A 25,451-nucleotide genomic window follows, 5' to 3' on the forward strand; every position below is an offset into this window, starting at 1 on the left:
AAAACCAAATTGTGGATTCTTGGTGTAGAATCAAGAAACAATATCTACAATTACCTGAACTTAAGTCTCTGGAGGACCATTTAACCCTCTCCTGGCTCACAGGAAAGGTTATTCAAAGCACTTCTCATTCCTTGGGATCCTCCAGAAAGCAAGGAGGAATCGGGGAAGGGAGAAAAAAGTTAACGCCTGAGGGTTAAGGAGAAACATATTGTTTGACGATCACCAAGCACATGCCAGCACTTTATATAAGTCAAATATAGCACCTACACAAAAATTCCTAAAATGGTACTAATAAGGAAACAGTCAGGGGTTAAGTCAGCTAGCTACTGTCAACAGTTGTTAAAGTGCTGGAGCTAGGATGTGAACCCAAATTTGTCCGTATATATAGCTGAATCTCTTCCTGGCAGTACTACCATAACACTGAAGCAGCCAAAAATATTCTGCTACTCTACCTAGATCAAAGTGTCTATCATTTAGGTCCACTATCATTTCAGTAACACATTTTCATGTATGCTGTGACTTCCATATATGATATGACCTCTGTATCCTAACAATGCCTGGCATTCAGATGCCAGGAATTATGTGCTGAGTGAAAGGGTGTAATTTACCTGCACATTTACATGTTTCTCAAGGTGTGTGACTAACTTTCATAATCCATCAATGATCCTCCTTTCATCAACATCGTTTCCTGCAAGACAATTAAACAGAAAAACCTGCTTTATACATGCTTTTTCTCTCTCTAACATAAACTCAATAGCCTCAGGAATAACGATGCCCGGCACACTTTCCATTCTGAGTGGGAGACAGCATTCAATTATTCACCTGAAACAACACATTTTGTTATTCTGATTCTTCACTTAAAAGAAAGCACTCTGGATTATAGTCAGTTCATAATAAAACCTCTTAGCATCTTCAGAATGTTTGACACAGCTATAAACACACATTGAGCAAAGACCAGGACATTTTAGCTTTTCTATTCAAAAGGGGTGTAATATGCACTTTTACTATGGTGTGCTTTTTATTTCTTTCTGTCATGTATCCTTATTAAATCATGGTGATTCCATGTGGTTTTCCTCTGAATTCTAATCATTTTGTTGAACCCTAGCCTTTTTCACAGTATCAAGGGTCACATTTGCAACTGAATACCATTTTGTGTTTATCCATTTCTCCCAGTGGTGTTCACTGTAGGTCATCATCGTGCTCATATTTGTGTGACGAAAACTGATTTTTTTTTCCCCACTGATGTGTGTGGTACACTTGGCAGCTTTCCATGTACCCAGTTCTTATCTGATGTAGCCTAGAATAGACTGCCTGAAGGGATGCCAAAAGCCTGACTTAAGTTCCAGATTTTTAGTTGCAGTTCAATCAATCCATTTGTTCATTTAATTTTAACTTTCCCTTTTGTTTGTCATCTCTAGCTCATGGTTGAGTGGCCTGAATGTGTTTTGCATATGCTCTAATCATAACTGAGAATTTGGGGATACTGTCCTATATTTTAGACTTAATACTACTTACATAATACTTACATCAGGCTTTCTCATAAAAGCTCCAGTTTTCCTGAAAGAGAAAAGAATGAACATTTATTGAGTGCCTGCTAGATGAAGGAACTACGTGCTCTTTCTGTGTATTCTCTTGTTTTCACAACACACACATAGGTGATGTCCTTCCAGTTTACTCGTGAGAAAAGAGAGCCTCAAAGTAGTAGTAGGTAACTATCCAAGGTCACACAAGCTTCGAAATGGTAGAACTAGGATGTGAAACATGTCAGTTTGACCACAAACAGGCTCCCTCATCAACCTCCAACAACTGCGTGACCTCATCTACAGGTGATGGCATCCTTATCACAGTGTTGAGAGGACAGATAAGATTCTATTCATGAAAGTGTTTTGAAACTATAAAGTACTACCACAGTACATGTAAACATTTTTAATATGTATTTGTGTGTGCATATATATGTAATGTACATAAATATATAATTGGTTGAGGAAACATTACAGAATTAACCTTTCACATCATTAACTACTGCACTTATTTTCCATAAACTAAATATACAAATGGCTGGTTGGTCCCTAAAAATAGATGTCAGGTGACAGAGATTGGCTGAGCAGGAATAGGAGCATCTTCAGAACAGAAGCCAAGGAAGTTTTTGCTTCCCTAACACATTGCTCCATTCACTCACTCCAGGACCTTCCTACTTCTCTGTAAAACTCTGGCCCAGAGCAGCTCTGCTACATTAGTCACAAGTTTCCATTAATCAAGGATGGCTCGTGCCAGACCTACAGCAAAGTCATTTCAGGTTATTCTCTTCCATTGTAGGCGTTCAACATGCACTCAGTCTACTCTCCCAAATCTAGCAAGGAATCAATGCCTTGTGATACGGAAGTATCCACAAATTCTCCTCAACAGTGTTCAGAGAACAATATGAAACCCTGGGGCCTATTCCCAGAACTGGGGTGGTGGGAATGCTGTCCTGTTTGGTAAGCCTCTAGATAAACATAGGGTTGGCTAGGTTGGCTAGCTAGGTTGGCTGGCTTCATTTGAGGACAAACTTTAGGTGGAGCTTTAGAGTTTATCAGCCTAAGTAAAGTGACATTTATAAAACAAACTGTCATTCTACAGTTAAGTTTTAACTTTTATTTCAAAAACAGAATGAAAAGATGTTAATAAATATAATTTCTAACCATGTTGATAACACAATTTAAATTAGATTTCTTATATAGGTGATGAACAATACACTTTAATATGTAAAGTTCCAAAATCAACAGATTGCTACCATCCATATTTTTGAAGAACATATAACCAGAGAAGGAATAAGAAGTCTCTAGAAGCTCTTTTCAGAGACTCTTTTTAATTACACAAGGTTAGGAAGTTTAGAAACTTTTGAGTTACTCAATACAGTTTTGATTCTAAAGTTAACAAGATGAAAATTCCTTAGGAATATCCAACACTGGAAACCACTGTATCATCTATAATGAAGGTTTTATAGTTAATTTTTCCTTTAGCATCAAAAGGATCACTGTTTCTTTGGGTTATAAAAATATACTTTTATAAGCAAATGTGGCAAAATGTTAAGAATTGGTGAGTACAAGCAAAGGGTATATATATATATTCACTGCACAATCCTTGCAACTTTTCTGAGTGTTTGAAAATTCTCAAAACAACAAATTTGGAAAAGAATATTTATCTTTAAACACTAAACCTGCACTCACTGTGGTGAGAAGTCTACAAAATGAAAACAAGACCTAGTAGGAAAAGCAGATTCCCATTTTCCATCTTTTCCTCCAGGGCATATCTTCACAGAGTAGGGAGGGCAGCATAGTCCTTGCTGTTGAAAGTCTAATGCTGGAAAAGAAGGCTTACTTCTGCAAACCAGACTAGAAAGTTATAGGAGGTAATGTTTCTACATCATTCTTTTCTAAGTCTTAGAACCGTCATTTCAGCTAGGATGACACTGGGAAAGAGAGACGCTGAACCAAACTTTGAGTACAGTCATACGTCACAGATACTGCTGGTTTGGTTCTAGACCATGGCAAGAAAGTGAATGTTGCAATAAGCAAGACACTTTCCAGTGCATATAAAAGTTATGTTTACACTATATTGTAGTCTGTTAAGTGTGCAGTGTGTGTGAAAAACAATGTACATACCTTACTTTTAAAATACTTTGTTGCTAAAAAACACTAACCATCTGCCAACACAAAGTTCCCACAGAGGTTTTTGCAGTATCTAAGTGCAATAAAGTGAAGCACAATAGAACAAATTATGCCTGTAATGTAAAAGATTTTAACTCAATTAGAGGAATGGGTAGTATTGTAATGAGACCTGAATGAAATTAGAAAGATGCCTGTACAATATCTTAAAATTAGAGAAAAATAAATGATGTCCTTAGCAATTAAAGGGGTAGGAGGAATCTTTGGGGGCGGGTGATGGATATATACCATATCTCTTGATCATGGTGGTAGTTACACAATTATCCATTTAACAAAACTCATCAATTGTACATTTATAAATAAATGGTTAATGTTATTTATGTAAATGATACTTAGTAAAGGTGATTATAAACAAATCCTAAGCAACTAAAAATTATAATATCTAAGTGAAGCACAATTACACCATTCTTTTTAAGGGATACTTTTTTTTTCTCTGCCACACCAAGCATCTTGTGGGATTTCAGTTCCCCGACCAGGGACTGAACCCAGGCTATGGCAGTGAAAGCGCCAAATCCTAACCACTAGACCACTAACCTGGGAACTCCCGAGGGATACTTAAAAAGAAATAATTTCACTCTTAGTTTTGTATGGAAGAAGAAGAAAACATTATTTGAGTATACCGAGGTAGTATATTTTAATGCTTGCTAATACTTGAAGCCAGTGTGAACAGGCTCACTGTGGAGTGAGAGGGTAAGAGAACTGTATTTTGATACTTCTTTGGGAGTCGTAACAGTTAAATCCTAACACTGCTTTCTTCTTTCTTTCTTTAGCCCTGGAATGAGACCAGATGTAAGCTCTCCTCCATCCAGCTCTTCAGCAGCAACGGGACCACCTCCCAAACTCTGCCTAGTGTGTTCTGATGAAGCTTCAGGATGTCATTATGGTGTCTTGACTTGTGGAAGCTGTAAAGTATTCTTCAAAAGAGCAGTGGAAGGTAGTGTGTGTTTTGAAGAGTTTTAATTTTCCTCTACTTGGTTCCTGTTTCTCAGAGTAGATTCTGAAATTTCTATTATATGCAAAACTCATTACAGCTAAAAGTAAGTAAAAGCAGGGAAAGGTAGCTCCTAAGTCCTCTAGTGGGAAGGAGATACTTTAAAAAACAAACTAGGATAAAACAGAAAAGTATACATTGAAGGAAGGGAGTATGGTCAGAGAACAGAAGATAACTCTAAGAAAGTGCTATCGTGTAAAATGATGGTGATAGGTTTCGGCAGTAACTAATGCTCACTGTAGTAGTAGTATGGGCTTTTAATTCCCATGAATTAGCTGATTTTAAAGCCAACAACTTTTCTAGTCTGGTAAAAAATGAGTGATAATGAGAACTATGAGGGGGAAAAGTGTTTTGTTTTGTTTTCTAATTAGCCAGGGCTGTGCTTCCTGGTATAAATGTGTTGTAAGACCTGATCCATACCCTCTGGGAGGTCACAGTCTACTTGGAAGTGAAAGATGAGTTAACAGTTACAAGGTACAGAGATTATAATACAGAGGAGCAAGTGACAGACTGCCTGAGAAGGTCAGGAAAGAATGTGTTTTAGAGAAGGTGGTTTCACTCGACAAATATCCATATAAATGTTACCCCTGTTACAGATTCAGCCCACACATCAACTCCTTAAAGAAGGAAAAATTCATTCCATAAGCACATTATTGGAAGTCACACTAAAATTTTCTAATATTACCAGTGAATCCTCTTGGGAAAAACTGTTGTGTAATTTAGTTATTCGTAAAGCAGCTGGAAGGTACTGTGGCCTGAATGGATTACCTAAAGCTCTGATTAATTATATTTTTAAAAAATTAATATATTCATTCACAGTACGAGAAGGATGATGATGATGATGATTAGGCTTCATTGTGTTTGCATATCCTTAAGAGTTAGATGAGTCATTTTCTTTTGTTTGGGTTGCTTTTAATACTTTAACAAACTATAAAATTACTTGTGTTATCCCACAGAGAGTACAGGGGTGCAGGCTTTAACCAGTTTAGTATCATCCAACTACTGAGTAGAGTCATTAAGTAAAGCCCACTCCTAATTAATGCAATGCCTCTAACAAAGTAAATGTTATTTAACACAGATGGAGGAGGCTTCTTCTTGTCCTCACTTTATTCAACACTTTCTTCACTGATTAGTTCTTTCCATGGTATGAATGCAGTGATAACAGTATTACAGTCACAGTTCACATTTAAAACTTGAATACTTCCAATAGGGTATAAAAACTACAGAAAACCCTACGACGTGCCCTTTGCTGTGTTACCCATTTCCTGTCTATAATAAATAATATTGACAAAATTTAATTCTGAAAGTGGAATTCAGAATGAGACAATGGAGCCTTAAGAGAAATACAGGAATTAAAAAAAAAAAATTTTTCATTCTCCCTCATTTTAACTAAAATTATTCCTTAAAACAGGGCTACAAATTCCAATTCCAATGCCTGCAGGGACTGTGTGTGTGTCATTCTGGCCAAATATAACACAGCTGGGTGAAGAAGGGCAGTCCATTGATATTAGAAAGTGCAAAGCTGGGGGGAGGGGGAGTTAGGGGGGGAATGAATTGGGAGATTGGGATTGCCATATATACATTACTAATAAGAAAAAAATATCAAATTGTACATGTTAAATATATGCAGTTTATTGTATGTCAATTGTATCTCAATAAAAGTTCTTAAAGCAAAAAAAAAAAAAAAAAGTGCAAGCATGCCTTACCTAAAAGCATCCAAATGCAATTTGAAAAGAAGAAAAAGCTAAACGTACTACAAATAAGACATCGCTGAGGCCATATGCCCTCTGGGCTTAATCTCTGCTTTAGAATTAAATTCTTATACTTGTTTTTAGGTAAAATTTCATTGAATATCTGCTATACTATTCCAAATCATGTAACATACAAGCATTTCAGTTAAATATGATGGCTAGATTACACGATTTATAAGAAAAGCTTAAAAATGTGAACTGTGTGAAGTGAATTCTTTATTTGGATTTAAATTTTCTCCAAGGTCCCTTCCAGCTCTAAAATTCTATAATCATTTGCTAACCTAACTCATAGCAGTTCTACTTTTCCTTTCTAGATATGATGGACATCTGTTTTAAGTCCAGATACATATTTTAGAGCACTTTCTTAAACAATTACAAAGATGAAGGTTGTGTGATTTTCATTACCCTACATTCATTACATTTTTAATACCTCCTAGAAATTATAGGTTATCCACCAACCTGGCATAGTATTATAAATACCCAAACATTTAAATATTTTTAGAAAATTTGCAAAAGTTTCACTTATTTATTGTCCATACAACCCACATCAAAGATTGATATTCTAAATTTTTTTATTCATTATTCTGGGAGTTGTTTTTCTGTGTACAGAAAAGAATTTGGGTAGTTCCATTTCTTTAGATGTATACTAGTTCAGTGATCCTTTTTCTATTTTTTCGCTGAGTCCCTTTTTTCTGTGTTCCCTTTGCACAAATTGCATATAATCTTTGTTGATGGGTCATAATAGAGATAGATATCAGCTACCCTTAATTTACCATGTACCAAATACTATGTTTTATATGTCCTATCACTTAGTTAACAGCTCTTTGAGCTCTTAGATGCTATTATGATCCATATTTGATAGACTAGGAAACTGAAATTCACACAGTTTAAGTGACAGAGCTAGGATTCAAACATAGCTGTCTCCAAACAGGCTCTTAACCTCAATGCTACACTGACTTCCTGAAAGGATAAAAATCTCATCTCTTGGCAGTTTATAATCTAGTTAGATACTGAGATGAAACCAATAACAAGGGCATTATTTAATAGCTAGTGTTTATTGAGTGCTTACAATATGCTAGGCACTATTTTAAGAACCTTCTACATAACTGCCTTTAAACCCTTGCAGAAGCACCACAGCAAGGTAGGTGCTAATTTTCCAACTTTACAGATGGAGAAACAGGGAGTTCAGAAAGGTTAATGAACATTACTGAGATCACACAGCTAAGCAGTAGAGCTGCAATTCAGATCAAGAGCTTCCTGGCACCTTACCAAGTACACTTTGCACTATACCACACTGTTTTTGAGAGTAGTAATGAAAGACGCTTAAGCTGATGAATGAACTCTGTGGCCTATTCCTCACAAAGAATTGAACCTGATACAGTTAACCATGTACTCCAGACATGCTTCACAAGCACTGTGATTTAACATGTTAGGAAGAAGTGAATATAGTTTGTTTTCATCCAAGTCAAATAGATTAATCTATGCGTCAAGTATCTTTTCCCAGAAATTAGACTAGGTATAGTCAACTTAACGAAGTGATTATGATTTTTTCTCTTTTCTTTGAATATGGTCTATTTTTGAGACGACAGATGTCCTATAGTCATCTGAAGACCATCCCCTCTAGTGTAAGGACATGGACTCTTGATTATCTAGTGTATCTATTTAGATATGCTGGTCTTGTGCAGGAGGATTCTTTGTTTTTGCCAGGCTAGCAAATCCTCAGATAGTTTTCTTCAACAAAAGAGGGTATATTGAGGGAAGAGGGTAGGGTAGGAGGACTTCTTTTGTTTTTCCCTTTTAAATTTTCCTTGAAAATTTTTGACAGCTGAAAACTGCATTTCTACCTCTTAACACGTTTAATACTGGTTGCCAGAAGATTTTAGACAGTAACAATCTTTAATATTTGGAGTCAAAAAACATGTGAAATAATAAACAAATCTCCCTAAGTTCTATATACAGTAGTTAAGTTTGCCAAGTCTGTAATTCACCTAATTGCTGGCAACCTTAACATAATTTAAGCGTTTACCTATCACTTCATTTAAATTTTGGAAGGGGAGCACACTTTATTTGCATGAGGTTGCACAATACTGAATTAAAGTCATTTTCCCTTTGGGACTCTCACAGTATTTTTTAAACCAGTTTCCTCTTTCTTTAGTCCTCCTTAGCATTAGATTAGAAGTCATAATAAAATAGTGATTACAGAGATCTTCTATCATTGTTAAAAGAAGAAACTGTTTAAAAGCACAATTTAAAGAACACTTTGTCAAGAAAGAGGTTACCCTTGGTAGGTAGTGACTGGAAAGGTGCAAGAAGAGGGTTTGTGGGGTACTGTTCTGCTTCTTGATATGAGAACTGATTACATGAAGTATTCAGTTTATGAAAATTTATTAGGTGGTACACTTATGATTTGTGCACTTTTCTATATGTATACTGCAGTGGAGTTTTTTTTTTAATGATCTATGTTTGTCAAACAGAATACAAAAGACTTTTTATTTTAAGTTGACCTCTCAACTTTGTAATGGATGTAAGCACTATATCTTCCTTAATCCTTGGCTATGTTCCACCGAAAACACAACAGTAACAAAAAAGAGCCTCTTCATAAAAATATCCTTTAAGGTCTGTGAAATTTTAACAGTGCCTTTATTTTCCATATAGGACAGCACAATTATCTTTGTGCTGGAAGAAATGATTGTATTATTGATAAAATTCGAAGAAAAAACTGTCCAGCATGCCGCTACAGAAAATGTCTTCAAGCTGGAATGAACCTGGAAGGTAATGTAAATATCTAAAATGAATTGTCTCTGCAGAATATGGAAATTTATTATTTTACCTTTTAAAATATACACAAGCAAGGGAGGGTGGGGGGGAATCGATGGGGGGGCGTCAAGGAAGGGAGGGAATATGGGGATATGTGTATAAAAACAGTTGATTGAACCTGGTGTACCCCCCAAAAAAATAAAATAAAATAATAATATAAAAAAATAAAAAATAAAAAAAAATAAAATATACACAAGCAGATGTAATAATTAAAAGTAGAATTTTTTAATGAGTATTTCATATTCTGCTTAAGTTTATTCACCAACTCTTACTACACACACTGAATTCAGTGTAGCTAGACTATATACTAAGAAGGAAAATTATGTAATAATGAAACTTATAAGGCTTGAAGAAACATTACCTTGATATTTATTTTTTCAACCTCAAAACTATTTGCTAGGGTTAGAGATGTTTCTATATCAGATATATTTACATGTCCATTATTCTGTTATTTAGCTTTTACTTGGTATATATGTGTATATATAAATCTTTTATTACAAATCTACTGGGGAAAAAACTCAAGGAGGCATTGGATGGGTTTTGTTTGTTTTGTTTTTCAAGCAAAGAAGAAATCTGAAACTAGTTATAAGTTTGAGTTTCAGATCTGTTTATATAACAAGTTGTATAATTAACATTGATCTCATCATTTAAAATCTTTCCTCTGGAAAAAAGTTTGGAATTTTGCTTTAGTTGAAATTGCAAGTTCCACAAAGGTGGTAGTGGTGATCTAATAACCCCTGCGCACTTTGATTCAGCGAATACTCACCAAGGCAGGTACTAGACATAAAATGAACAAAACAGTGTCTGTATTCAAAATCAGTAAAATATTGCCTGTATTCAAGTACTTTATTGTTTGGTTAGGTTGCAGAGTCAATCACAAAATGGTACGGCACACTACAAAAGGAATAGAGAGCTACAGGAGCAAGAGGAAGGTCACCTAATTCTGTCCTAAAAGGCAGGGAAAGCTTCCTAGAAGAAGCAACATTGAATTTTAAATCTAGAGAAGTTGAGTAGAAGTTAGGTGGAAAATAAGGGCAGAGACACATGATCAGACTTGTATTTTGGAGAGGCTAATCTTGTATATGGTGATACTAGAGGGAGAATGGATACCATGTGGTTCTTTTAACAGAAAAAAGACTAACTGTTGGTGCTATCTAATATACACTGTGTGTATATGTTTTTAAATATAAAGTAGATTTATGGGTGTGACTATAGTCTAATTCCCCAGACCACATACACAACATTATCTTCTCAGTTCTTCATATTACTTCAGTAGCAAAAAAGACAGATTAGTCTTTTCTTCACCATATTTATAGACATTCATGACACACCGATCACTTAACCCAGTTTTTTCTAACTGTGACTAGTTTGTTTAAACTTTACTACAGAGTGCCAACATGTTAAACATTGATTTACAGAAAAGGATCATTGGGACTTCCCTGGCGGTCCAGTGGTTAAGACTCTGTGCTCCCAATGCAGGGGGCACGGGTTCAATCCCCGGCTGGGGAACTAAAATCCCGCATGCCACAAACGGTGTGGCCAAAAGAAACCCCCCAAACCAAAAAATATTGAAAAGAAAAAAAAAAGCGATAACTGCCCATCTTCTTGTAGGTGTTACAAAAGTTACAGAGATTGGCTACAAATTGATATAGAAGTTCACTTTCAGTGCCACAAGGATAATTTCTTCTTGTACAAAAACCAGATAGTTATTCCTCACTTTCTTACGTATCACATCTCTGTGCATATTTTTGTTTCTTTTTTCTGCTCTCTGACCATTTAAATACATATTAACACATGTCAGGTTTTAGTGATTGGTTTACATATTTTTTACTCCAGCCCCAGTTTTACTGCTTTTAATTCCCATGTTTTCATCTCAGCTATTTTATACTTAGAAATAAGTTTACTCAAAGGACAAACTCAAAATTCTGTCGTATCACTAAGATAGTGTGGTTGTTTACCCAGTAACATTTTAGATGCTTTCCCAAATACACATCAAGCTTAACTTTGATCTTTGGAGTTTTAAGCATATAATGCTCTTTTAGGTAATTCCTCCCCTATCCCAAGTATAAGGGAATTTTTTATTCAAAAGAAGTAAGATATATCAACTATAAAGTAATGATTCTGATGGGCCAGGTTAGTAAGTTTGTCCCATTTCTCCTCCTTCGTACAATTTAGTAACAACTGTACTGTCCTTTGTTTTTACCTCACCGGAAGACCAAGGCAGCAAGTGACATCTCATTTTCTCTGTATTATCAAATACACCATCACTGCCATTTCTAATCAGGTCCTCCATTGAAAAGTCAGCTTTTTTAAATGAATAAAATTTAAACGTACAATTTAAACTAAGCTGCAATTTCTCAAGACACTGTATTAAAAAACAACCACATTGCATGCTTTTATAAGTTGTCATATAAAATAGAATAGTGGGGAAACTAGCTTTTGTCAAGGAGCTACTACACACTAGTCTTTGATATACATTCTTCTACTCAAAGAGGTTATTTTGGACCCTCATATTAAAAACATCTTCAAGTAGTACCAAGATTAACCTTATGTCCACTTATACTACACAGTTCTAGTTTGTTATTTAATAATATGTTAGCTATTAGGTAGCACATATCATGCAGCTGATAATGTAACTCTACTTGTAGAAAAGTTTAAAGAAAGGCCTTTAAAAATCTGAGTTTTTGTGTGTATGTGGTTTTAGTATGAAAGCCTCATTCTTGTTTTTAATTATTGCAGTGTATATAAAACTTTAATTTGGAGTAGGTATGCATGTGTCCCAGAAATATTTGGTGGGCAGTCTAATACTTAAGCATGAAACACATGGCTCAACTACATTGTTTTTTTTTTTCTCTCGTTCACTGGAGTATTTCCCCTAAGCCAAGCAGTTTCATGATAGCCCCAGAGTAATTTTGCAGAAGCAGTCAACTCTCTCAGAGCCCCATTCTCTCCACAAATGTAACTTAGTTCTGCAAGTGGTGTACTTTGATACTGTTGCTCCATACCAAGTTATTCTCGAGATTTATTGTAAGGCAGCCTTCTTCACTGCTTAAAGTGCCTGGCATTTGAGTACAGATAAGCTTTTTAATGGTGATCCTAAATATTTTTTCATTTTAAGGTGTGTTTTAATCATTCCAAATTATAGTTTTGTTTTTGTCATTAAGAGTCAAGTGGAACTTACAGGTGAGGAGGCTTATGATATTATCAGGTTCTATAACTAATATTTTTAAGCTAAGTTTTAAACTAAGTAAGATTTCTTTACTTTTATTAAGAATAAAATGGAGCTGTCATAGACTCATGAACACTTCTATAGAGATCATATGTTGACTGCTAATCTCCTGTATACTCCAAGGGGTCAGGAACTCTATTTAGAGTAAAATCTTATTAACTAAATTGCTTTAAAGTAGTGACTGCTTAACTAATTCAGTTAACAACTCCTTGCTACAGTTATATGAATATAGTACATAGTCAGCACAACACAGTTGGGCTCACCAGGTGTTTCTGAGCTTTATTCAAAAGCATCAGCTCTCTCTCTCTCCTAGGACTATAGATAAGCAGTAAGAGATTAAACTGATTATATACTAAGCATAGAAGGCTTTATTTTTTTTCTATTTTTTATTGAAGTATAGTTGAATTACAATGTGTTTTACTGCTGTACAGCAGAGTAACTCAGTTACACATATATATATATACACATCCTTTTTCATATTCTTTTCCATTATACTTTGTCACAGGATATTGAATACAGTTCTCTGTGCTATACATTAGGGCTTTGTTATTTATCCATTCTATATATACCATTTTGCATCTGTTAATCCCAAACTCCCAATCCAACCCTTTCACACCACCCTCTCCCTTAAAACCTTTGTGGAGATGAAGAAAAAAACTTTTCTTTATGTCCATGAGTCTATTTGTTTTGTAGGTAGGTTCGTGTGATATTTTAGATTCCACATGAGTGATATCATATGGTATTTATCTTTGTCTGACTTCACTTAGTATGATAATCTCTAGTTGCATCCATGTTGCTGCAAATGGCATTATTTTATTCTTTTTTTATGGCTGAGTAGTATTCTGTTGTATGTATGTACCACATCTTCTTATCCATTCATCTGTCAATGGACACTAGGTTGCTTCATGACTTGGCTATTGTAAATAGTGTAGCCTTGAACCTTGGGGTGCAAGTATCTTTCCAGATTTTAGTTTTGTCTGGATATATGCCCAGGAGTGGGATATCTGGATCTTCTGGCAACTCTATTTTTAGTTTTTGAAGGAACCTCCACATTGTTTTCCATAATGGCTGTACCAGTTTACATTCCCACTAACATGTCATTTCTCCACACCCTCCCCAGCATTTGTTATTTGTAGACTTTTTAACGATGGCCATTCTGAGGTGGTACCTCACTGTAGTTTTGATTTGCATTTCTCTAATAATTAGTGATGTTGAGCATCTTTTCATGTGCCTATTGACCTTTGAAGAAATGTCTTTTTAGGTCTTCTGCCAATTTTTTGATTGGGTTGTTGGTTTTTTGTTGTTGAGTTGTTTGAGCTGTTTGTATATTTTGGAAATTAAGCCCTTTTTGGTCACATTGTTTACAAATATTTTCTCCCAGTCTGTAGATTTTTTTCATTTTATGGTTTCCTTTGCTGTGCAAGAGCTTGTAAGTTTGATTAGGTCTCATTTTTTTATTTCTATTGCCTTGGGAGACTGACCTAAGAAAACATCGGTACAATTTATGTCAGAATGTTTTGCCTGTGTTCTCTTCTAGGAGTTTAATTATGAGAAGACTTTAAAATCCACCAGTTTGTCATTATCCTTTCCTCTTTGTTCTAATGCAGAGCATAGGAACACACACTCTAGACAAATTTAAAGTGAGATACCTTTGGTTGTTTAAAGGATTTCCTTATGTGTAGGAGCTCTTCCTTTTTTAAAACTTTATCACTTCTCCACAGACTCAGACAATGTGAATTCAAAATATTCTACAATTGTATCTTACTACCAGTTGAGGCAATGATCATTCCCTTACAAAAGGGAAATTACCCACTGGTAATTTATATAAGGAAATGTAAAGTTTTTTTCTTCATCTCCACAAAGGTTTTTAAGTCCCATATGGTATCCATCACGTAACGGTAAAAAGTGAATTTTTCTGCTGTTAGAACTATACTACTTTTAGTGTATAATCACCTATGTTATCTTACTATCTTGAAAAGAAGGGGACTTTATGCAAGGGTATAAACAGTAACACTATCATATATATATATATATATATATAAAATACCCCCATAATTTAGATTAATCTTAAGCCACTGGTATTACAAACTAGTCTGGTATTACTAGTCTGATATTACAAACTTAGATTCTTTCTTTCAATTGATAGTAAAAGTAATTTGCTTTGTATAACATGAAAATTTTTACTTTGGAGTGAAACTGAGACAGGAATTACTTTATGGAAGGATCTACGAAAGTGATTTGTTTATATTGTTTTAACATAGTGTTATAAGACAATTTTATATCAAGTATAACTATAATGAAGTAGTAACTGGCTTATTTGTAGAGGAAATTAATAAATGAATGGGTTCCTCTTGATCCTTTGCTCTCAGGAAAAAATGTTTTTCTCTTCCTTCACGTCACTTTATCATAATTGCTAAATAAGAGATTTCTCCTCTTTCAAATTAAAGTTTCAGAAATTAAAATACGTCTTGAATAAACTGTGCTGCCCAGACTTTCCCATGACAGCTGATTTTTGTGTGTTTTTTTAATATACCCACAGCTCGAAAAACAAAGAAAAAGATAAAAGGAATTCAGCAGGCCACTACAGGAATCTCGCAAGAAACTTCTGAAAATCCTGCTAACAAAACAATAGTTCCTGCAACATTACCACAACTCACCCCTACCCTCGTGTCACTGTTGGAGGTCATTGAACCGGAGGTGATGTATGCAGGATATGATAGCTCTGTACCAGATACGACTTGGCGGATCATGACCACACTCAACATGTTAGGTGGGCGGCAGGTGATTGCAGCAGTGAAATGGGCAAAGGCAATACCAGGTAAGATGCAAAAGATAATATAGCTAAGGTACAAATCTTAGAATTGTTTACCTTCTGGCTCTTTATCACTCTGGTCCCGTGGCCTCCTGTCATCCCTACTCCATCAAGGGGGAAAGAGGTATAAAATATCAGGGGAAATTTTTTAACAAATTCACCGAATGAATAATGTCCCAGGCCAGGACTCTTATTAGCTTTCTATTTTACTATTTAGTACAGCATTTTACAATTTAGTCCATATTTACTCAGATAGGCAAAAGGTGACAAAAATTGGCTACTCTTAAGTTTTCTTACATTGAATGCTAAAAAAAAGTACTGAGGGCTTTGGTCTTAACATGTCACATGAGAAAGGAAAAGTGTGCCCACTTAGTGCTTCATTTCCTCTGTTAAAAGTCCTCCAGAAGTTTGGCAGTTCCCAGAGAGATGATCTTCTCCTTGGCAAACAGTGTTTCCTCATACCTTTATTCCTCTTAATTCAGGATTCAGGAACTTACATCTGGATGACCAAATGACCCTACTGCAATATTCATGGATGTTCCTTATGTCATTCGCCCTGGGGTGGAGATCATATAGACAATCAAGTGCAAACTTGCTGTGTTTTGCTCCTGATCTGATTATTAATGAGTAAGTCATTGTGAGTCATTTTCGCTGTATTCATATTCCTTCAGGACTGAATCAGTCCTACCAGGTATCTTGGAATTGGGCAACCTTGGAATAGCTTATCAGTGCTTAAGGCAAGGCGAAGTGTAATGCAGAGCAAATTACATGTACCATTATTACTGTACCAGGACATATTTAAGGATAGTTTTTAAACAGTGAGCATCTCTGGGGATCAGTAAAGTCTATAGCAAGTAAAAAGGAATCTTAGCGTGGCATTGTTTTAATTACATAACCCTACTTCATAAAAGAAACAGAGCTTGATACAGTTCATACTGATCTTGCTTTCAGTAGGGACAATTACAGATGAGGGCAACTAGGATGAGTGGATGACAGGTAAGGACCCAGGGACAAGAGGCATCTCTTTGCATGGCAAGGCTCACTCAACATCTATGACTTGGAAAGAACATGGGAACAAGATTTTTTTTTTTCTTAATTTGGGAGAGAACCAACCACACTTCAAGATTTGATAAATCGGCTACCCTCTAATTCCGTAGGCCTATGCCTGTAAAATATTTCAGATATCCATCCCCCCCTTACCCACTGCAGTTATTTTCTGTCTGGTTTTCTGCCTCCAGTGTATCCTCCATCATGCTAAGTTTTTCTTGCTAACACAGAGTTTGATCATATATCTCTCCAACACATAGGTATCTTCACTGAGCACTCGGTGCACACATACTCAACGTGGTTTCTGGCTTTCCACTACCTGGCCACACTTTCTCTCTTGTTCTCCTTCACATACTCTTTGTTCCCACTCAGGTGATCTACTCTTCAAACATACCCCTAGCTCATGATGTTCATACCACTATGTACAACCTCTGCTGTATATCCCTAGCTCTTATCACTTTCTACCTTTTATTACTACTTTTTTGTACTCACAGCTTATTTCCTTTATTAGAATGCAAACAGGGAAGTCACACACTCACATGTACATACCTATTGGTCTGGGCAGAGTGGAAAACAAAGGAGATTTGTGTTCATGTAAAAAAAGATAGAGAGTTTAAAACTGTGAGCTCTGGGTGCTGTTGACTGAGGGTTCCAAAAATATTAATGAAATCTCAAACCACATTATTAGAATAATAGTCTCACTGTACTCTGAGTTAATCCATCAGTAGTACTTTGTGTTCAGAATTGGATGCCATATTAAAAGTAACAGTGACAACTGTAAATATATCCAGAGTGGCAAGGAATTTGGAAATTAACATCAACTGATGAACAGAGGATGTATGGAGGAAGGAGAAAAGGACACTTGGGAATGATGAGGACTGCCTAAAAAGATATCCTCTGAAGATAAAGCAAACATATTGTTTTACCTTGTTGGGTAGGCCAGGCACAAAAATAATGGGTAGAAGTTATAGAAAATTATCTATTTGAGCTGAGCCTTAAATGGGAGGGGCTTGCCTTGATGTAGTAAGCTCGAATTGTTGTATATATTTTAGTAGAGACTGGATGAGCCTCAACTATTGAGTTAAACTTGGTGTTGTTTCTCTATTGGTGATACTTATTTTCTAGCACAGTATTCATTTAATCATATTTGAGTACTTACCAAGTGCCAGGCACTATTTTAAGAGCTTGAGCTATAATAGATGAGGTCCCTGCTAACATACTGATGAGGACAATCAAATAAATGACCAAAATTATTTCAGAGAGCCATGATACCAAAAAGTTTTGGCCAACCCAATATAGTGTGGGGGGAGGGGAAGGGAGAGGGGTATGTGCTACTTTAGATTTGGGGACCATAGAAGACCTCTCTAAATAGCTGAGCACTAAATAGTACAAAAGAACAAGCTTATAGGAAAGGTAGGGCATTTCAGGCAAAAGAGATGAGTACAAAGGCTGGAAACAACCTTGGCATGTGTGAAGAATTGAGAGAAAGCCACTGAGGATATTCTATGAGTTTAGAGAAGTGGACAGGGACCAAGTTAAGTAGCATCTTGTAGGCCATGAAATAGAGTTTAAATTTTATTCTAGGAACATGAAGAAGCTAGTGTAGGAGGAGGGGTTTCAAACAGAGGAAACCATAATGGAAAATGGATTACAGGGGAACATGAAAAACTTAACCACACTCCTAGTATGTGCCTTGTACAGTATTAGCAAAGAACTGTAACAGGGAACAAGACAAACAAGGTTCCTGACTTTGACTGCTTACACTGTAGTTGGGGAGACACAGATAACCATCAAGTAAATAAAATAATTTCAGACTGTGATGGAGTTTTTACTAGAGAGAGGCCTTTTTCAGATAGGGTGGCTAATGGCTTCTTGGAGGAGGTATCATTCATTTGAGCTGAGTGAGACCTGAAGGAGAAGACCAGTCTTCATAGTGAGGAGAAACATGACAAGACGCATGTGAAATATGTACTGTAATGAAACTCTCTGTATTCCAAGAAGGGGCCATATCTCTGCCCTCAGTGAGTAGACACTGCCATGTGGTTGACCAGACCAGATCTCTTGATTGTCTATTGCCAAAAAAAAAAGGACTGCTTAAACCACTGCATCACAATTTAACAAGACTTAAGTTGTCTGATCAAATTTAATTGATAAAAATATGTAGCTTATGTGTAAACTCAATGAAATGCTGCTCATTTCAGAATCTGACCATGCTTACTTAAAAAGTTAAAAACATGTTGACAATATTTACTATTCAGTCACTTTCTAAAAGGCAGTTTGAAGTCATTTAGTTGGATTAAAACTGAACAGAGATTTATATGAAACACCAACATATCCTTTTTTATAAAATTAATTCAGAGTTTTTATTTGGAGGGCACTCAAATTTAGATTTAAGCAGTTATAGCATAACCTAGTAATTCTTACATAAAGTACGACTTACAGAAATTTATTCTCAGTGTTCAATTTTATTGGAGGATAAATGGCTTACAAAAACAATAGCTTTTAAGTAGCCGTTCCTATTTTCCATTCTTGTATCCTTACGCTGCTGTGGTAATAACCTTTTTTTTTTACTGTTAAGTCCAAGATCACTTTCTGTCATAAAATTAAAACAAACAAAGAACAGATCTTGAAGTATTTTTAAAACCATGAATGAGGCTCAGTTTCAGGCTCTAAAAAGTTAGAAAACTTGAGAGATCTATTTGAAAATCATAGATGTGATAATAATTGCTGAGAATCCTAATTGAGAATTCATTTGTGGTATCTTTAGTTGGAAGAATATTCAGTCACATGATGTCAGTCAGAGGCAGATTTTGGGTATCAGAAAGTTTAGAGTCAAGTTCTAATTTTGACCCTCTACCTAACTGTAAACAGTATCAAACACAGTTGTCTTTAGAATGGAATGCTGTGAAAAAAACATACCTTTTGATTTTCAAATGTGTAAGATTTAAAACTGTGTTGTCCAACTGGACATATTCAAATGCTACCATAAAACTTTGATTTAAACGAATAACTGGTAATAAATTCTGTAGGAATATATTCTAAATACTTAAATAAAACAAATATAGAAAAATAATTTCTCCACCATATTAAGGGAAGTTTTTCAAAATTCTGATCCAGAGGGAATTAGCATTAATTGCAATAGTTAGATGGGTTCATAGCTTTGCAAAATAATACCAAAAAAAAGTACTTTTGGGGGGGAAGAAGAATTATTTCTTTCTAACTCAAACACTGATATTTGTCTTTCACAGGCAGAGAATGGCTTTACCCTGCATGTATGACCAATGTAAACATATGCTATATGTTTCCTCTGAGTTAAACAGGCTTCAGGTATCTTATGAAGAGTATCTCTGTATGAAAACCTTACTGCTTCTCTCTTCAGGTTGGTAGAACACCTACTCTCTTCTGAAATTCACTTCTAAATATATCAAAAGCATAAAATCTAGAAGTCTAGAAACAAAGGTTTATTTGTATACAAAGCACTAATAATTATTCCAAGTCTACTATTTCCTGTTAGTCAGGTACTTTAGATTTTCATAAACGTAAAATTTTAGAAAGGCACAGCCAGTGATACCAAAATTAATAAGATAAATAGGTATCATGGAGAAATGGAGAGGTATATGAACCACATGGCGGGGGGCAGGGGGCCTCTGCTGATAGGGAATATCTACAGCCTTCCTCCTTCCTTCCTGCAATCTTTGACAATACCACTATAGAAGACACAGAGAAAGAATGCCAACTATAATGATTTTTGTTTCTCCACTACACTGTTACGTGGTCAAAAATTTTAGTAATACAGTGAGTAATACTGTGTATAAGAAATTATGGATGGGACCTAACAGAACTTACAAGCTATTGTACAGCAAAGACAAAATGAAAAGACAGCTCACAGAATGGGAGAAAATATTTGCAAACAACTAATAAAAGAAGGTCTTTGAACCAGTTGGCATTATAAACTTTAGGTCACTCCAGTAAAAATGATCAGGTTAATGTTTATAAAATAAAGGCTGATAGCTGAGTACCTCTTTCATATACAAAGAAGTATTTTTTTTCCAATTTTTTAAAAAATCCTTCATTCCATTAGTAACTGTGGTTTCAAAGCTGCTAAATAACTGTAAGCTATGAATGTTGCACATGACTACATGACTATATCTAAGCTTTTCCAAAGCGCACATCAATTTTAATGCTTTCATACTGTCTGTGTTTAACAAAAGGTTGTTTAATGTCACTGGATTTGACAAGTATTAATATTTCAAGCAAAGTAAGAAAATTTTCCACAACCCATTTAAAGAAACTAATTTTTTAAGGTTACCTGTAGCAGTACTCTTTTTAAAGAAGTGAGCTTGATGTTTGAGTAAACAGTTAAAGTTCTGATCATGAATCATTTTGATTGGTAATACCCAGGTACAGGTCAGTGCCAAGCTACTGACTAACCATATTGGTAAAAACTGATGGTTTAAGTTTTATACATCCCAGACTTACTGACCTATATGGGTGTTTGTTTTTTTTTCATTGTAGATGATAAGAAAAAGTAAACTGAACCAGTGTGTATTACTGGTTCTTTTAAAAAAAAAATAGAATCACAAGAATGAAAATACGTACCTTAAGATATAATTAGACTTCTACTCTGATAGAACACTGGCATCCTAACCTATCACTAAAAAATGCTGGACTAAAAAAATTTAAAACTACATGCAGGCAGGTACCCAAAGAGGTAAGTTGCACTCTGAAGCTAGCTTTCTCTTAGAGGATATTTGCAAAGCCTGATGATTAGTATACTTAGTAAGTTTAAAGACAAGTGCAATTGAAAACAAAACAAAGCAAGGATGGCTCTTAAGGCAGATTAGATATTTGGAGAGACATTTAAACTGAAATATATATATAGCTGAAAAAATTTAGCCAGAATACAATTTTTAAGATGCATATCTACATATGTGTATATGTACATGTATGTAAATGAACAAAGATAAGAGGCATGATTGAAGGAGGAGGTCTAAAACAGTTCTTCACAACTCTTTTCATGTTATAATGAAAGTGAAACACAGCATTCATCATAGCACAATGAGGTAAGTGAATAAGGCTACGTGCAGCCAGTGGCAACCAGTGAAGCAGATCAATATCAACACATACTGACCCATTCATAGTATACCAGTTGAAAAAAGCTCTGGTCTTATTATAATCATCAGAGATCCAAAATGAAAGGTGAAAAGATATTATACAAAGAAATACTGGCTGAAAAATTTCCAGAACAGCAGCAACTGGAATAAGTTTTTTCAAAAAGCTAAGTAAGGAAAATAAATTGAAAAATGAGGGTGGATTTCCAGTTTCAGCTTTCACAATTAAACAGCTTAGCCGTTATCACTCCCATCCTCACAAAGTAAGTAAAAGCTGAGCAAACTGACAATGAATGACTTTTTTTAGATCCATCACAGAAGTACGGTCACAGGGCAAACCACTACCTCAAAATCTGGAGAAACAAGCAAATACAGAGAAGCTCAGCCAAGTAATGTAGGAACACTTAACGGTATTTTTGATGAATTTCTGGAGACCAGGTGAGGAATAGCTAGAGTGTTAAAAACTCTGGGGACCCCATCTTAGGGCTTGTCCCCCACAGTTTTCTGGGGTTTACCTCCAGAAGCCCCACCAGGTTCTCATGGTGAAGATCAGGGAAAGATCCCCTCATGTTTCTGACCTAGGGGAAAGGGCAAATAGATAATTCCAGTCCCCCTTTACCTTCCTATCTCAGGTAAGGGAGGAGACGTGGGAGAGGAAAAAAAAGGTTCAGAAGCACTTCTGAAGGTCACAGCCCAGGGACTCAGGCCTGCTATAATTTAAAAAAAAGCCCTGAGGTTTAACCATAAAAGTATAAAACACTCCACACCTCCAGTACCTTACCACCATGTTAACAGAGCTCCAGTATAATCCAGAATTACAACTGAGAGAGCTATAGAACATAGCTATTTAAGAAGGCATTCTTAGGGAGAAACCCAAAGACCACAGGGAGAAAAAAATGTAAGAACAAGGAAATTAGAGGAAACTGAAGCCTCTTAACACCTACAGCTTCAGCAAGCCTTAAACAGAGCCCAGCTCCTAGCCAGATTAAAAGCCTAATTACCTCAGTTCTGATATGTCATATCCAGCCTTTAGCAAAAAATTAAAAACTACAATCTGGAGAGACAAGCATCAAAACCAGCCTCAGACATGACATATGTTATAATTATCAGACAGGAAATTTAAAATAACTACAATTAATGTGTTAAGGGCTCTAATGGGAAAAGTAAACAACATACAAGGATACATGGGTAACGTAAGCAGAGAGGTAGAAACTCTAAGAATTAAAAAAATGCTAGAAATTAAAAATACCGTAATGAAAGTGAGGAATGCTGGGTTCATCAGCAGACTGGACACAGCCAAGGAAGGAATCACTGAGCTTGAAGATACGTCAATAGAATAACTTCCCAAATTCAAATGCAAAGAGAAAAAGGAGTGAAAAAAATGCAGCAGAACATTCAAGAACTGTGAGGACAGTTACAAAAGGTGTAAAACACAAGTAATGGGAATATCAGAAGGAAAAGAAAGAAAGCAACAGAAGAAATATTTGAAGCAATAAAGGCTGATAAATTTCCAAAATTAATGACAGACACCACAACACAGATCCACAGCCTCTTCAATAAGTGGTGCTGGGAAAACTGGACAGCTACATGTCAAAGAATGAAATTACAACACTCCCTAACACCATACACAAAAATAAACTCAAAATGGATTAAAGACCTAAATGTAAGGCCAGATACTATAAAACTCCTAGAGGAAAACATAGGAAGAATATTCTTTGACATAAATCACAGCAAGATCTTTTTTGACCCACCTCCTAGAATAATGGAAATAAAAACAAAAACAAATAAGTGGGCCCTAATGAAACTTAAAAGCTTCTGCACAGCAAAGGAAGTTATAAGCAAGATGAAAAACAACCCTCAGAATGGGAGAAAATATCTGCAAACGAATCAACAGACAAAGGATTAATCTCCAAAATATATAAACAGTTCATGCAGCTCAATATCAAAATAACAAACAACTCAATCAAAAACTGGACAGAAGACCTAAATAGGCATTTCTCTAAAGAAGACATACAGATGGCCAAGAGGCATATAAAAAGCTGCTCAACATCACTAATTATTAGAGAAATGCAAATCAAAACTACAATGAGGTATCACCTCACACCGGTTAGAATGGGCGTCATCAGAAAATCTACGAACAGTAAATGCTGGAGAGGCTGTGGAGAAAAGGAAACACTCCTGCACTGTTGGTGGGAATGTAAATTGATACAGCCACTATGGAGAACAGTATGGAGGTTCCTTGAAAAACTTAAAACAGAATTATCATATGACCCAGCAATCCCCCTACTGGGCATATACCCAGAGAAAACCATAATTCAAAAAGACACATGCACTGCAGTGTTCACTGCAGCACTATTTACAATAGCCAGGGCATGGAAGCAACCTAAACGTCCATCAACAGATGAATGGATAAAGAAGATGTGGCACGTATATACCATGGAATATTACTCAGCTGTAAAAAGAAGCGAACTTGGGACATTTGTAGAGACATGGGTGGACCTAGAGACTGTAATACAGAGTGAAGTTAGTCAGAAAGAGAAAAACAAATATCGTATATTAACACATATGCGGAATATAGAAAAATGGTACAAATCAACCAGTCTGCAAGGCAGAAATACAGACACAGATGTAGAGAATAAACATATGGACACCAAGTGGGGAAAGTGGGGAGGGTTGGGGGGGAATGAATTGGGAGACTGGGATTGCCATATATACATTACTAATAAACAAATACCAAATTGTACACTTTAAAGATATGCAGTTTATTGTATATCAACTGTATCTCAATAAAAGTTATTCCAAAAAAAAATACATAGATCCAGGAAGCACAGAAAATACCCAGAAAGATAAATGCCAAAAAATCTACACGTAGGCATGTTTTACTCAAACTACAGAAAACCAAAGACAATACGGAAGTCTTGAAAGAGACCAGAGGGAAAAAACAGCTTAGTTGTTCCTTATAAAGGAACAAGGACAAAAATTACATTAGAATTCTCATTAGAAACCATGCAAGCAAGGAGGTAGTGGAGTGAACTATTTAGTGTTGAAAGAAAAAGATCACGCATGTAAGATTCAGTATCCAGTGAAAGTACCCTGCAGAAGTGAAGGCAAAATAAAGACTTTCTCAGACAAAAAACTGGGAGACTCAGTTGCTAAAAGACCTGCCTTGCATAAAATGTTAAAAGAAGTTCTTCTGAGGAAAGAAGAAGAATATAGTTCAGAAACATGGATCTACGGAAAGAAAGGAAGAGCTCTAGAGAAGGAATATATGAAAATAAAATTTCATTTTACTTCTTAATCTAATAATTTTAAAGTAATAATAACAACAGTGTATGGATAATTATATGAATAAGTGAAATGAATGTCAGCAATGTTAAAAGGATGGGAGAGAAGAATTGGGAATACTCTGTTTTAAGGTGCCTGCACTACCTATAAAACAGTAGAGTGTTATTTGAAAGGAGATGTCCGATTAGTTGTATATATATATTGCAAACTCTAGGGCAGCCACTAAAAACAATTTTAGGAAGAATAATTGATATACCAAGAGGAGAGAAAAACAGAATCATATGAAACACTCAGTGAAAACTAGAAAAGGCAGAAAGAAGGAAACAAGAACAATAAATAGAAAACAATCACAAACATGGTAGATATTAATCCAGATATCTCAATCACTTTAAATTTGAAAGGCCTATATATACCAATAGTCTTTTTTTTAAATGAAGGTCAAAAGAAAATCTGCCACCACAGATCCTCAGTAAAGTAATATTAAAGGATAAACTTAGGCTAAGGGAAAGTAATCCCATCTTTAAGAGGGAAAAAAGAACAAAGAAAGTGGTAAATATTTAGATACATTTAAACACTTACTGTATCAAATAACAGTAAAAATGTCTTTGGAGAGTTAAAAATATAGAACTAAAGTAATTACATATATGCAAGAAGGCAGGGAGAAGAATCTGATATGTTAAAAATGAGTGTTTAAATTTCAA

The 25,451-nt window shown here is 35.5% G+C and overlaps 1 protein-coding gene across 14 annotated transcripts in view; it reads left to right on the plus strand.

The window, feature by feature from the left end:
- The window catches only part of NR3C1 (nuclear receptor subfamily 3 group C member 1), a 127,955-nt gene that overhangs the window by 94,594 nt on the left and 7,910 nt on the right, over positions 1-25,451 (plus strand). For 11 of the 14 annotated variants that reach the window (XM_057732201.1, XM_057732191.1, XM_057732184.1 and 8 more), the window contains 5 exons: positions 4,478-4,644; positions 9,105-9,221; positions 15,035-15,313; positions 15,790-15,934; positions 19,603-19,733. In XM_057732201.1, coding sequence (XP_057588184.1) covers positions 4,478-4,644; positions 9,105-9,221; positions 15,035-15,313; positions 15,790-15,934; positions 19,603-19,733 — 839 coding nt within the window. Of the gene's footprint in view, positions 1-4,477; positions 4,645-9,104; positions 9,222-15,034; positions 15,314-15,789; positions 15,935-19,602; positions 19,734-21,772; positions 21,904-25,451 lie in introns of all 14 variants that reach the window. The other 3 variants (XM_057732225.1, XM_057732216.1, XM_057732243.1) reach the window with 2 other exon arrangements.

Source organism: Hippopotamus amphibius, chromosome 1 (genome assembly GCF_030028045.1).
Source record: "Hippopotamus amphibius kiboko isolate mHipAmp2 chromosome 1, mHipAmp2.hap2, whole genome shotgun sequence".
Lineage (NCBI taxonomy): Eukaryota > Metazoa > Chordata > Mammalia > Artiodactyla > Hippopotamidae > Hippopotamus > Hippopotamus amphibius.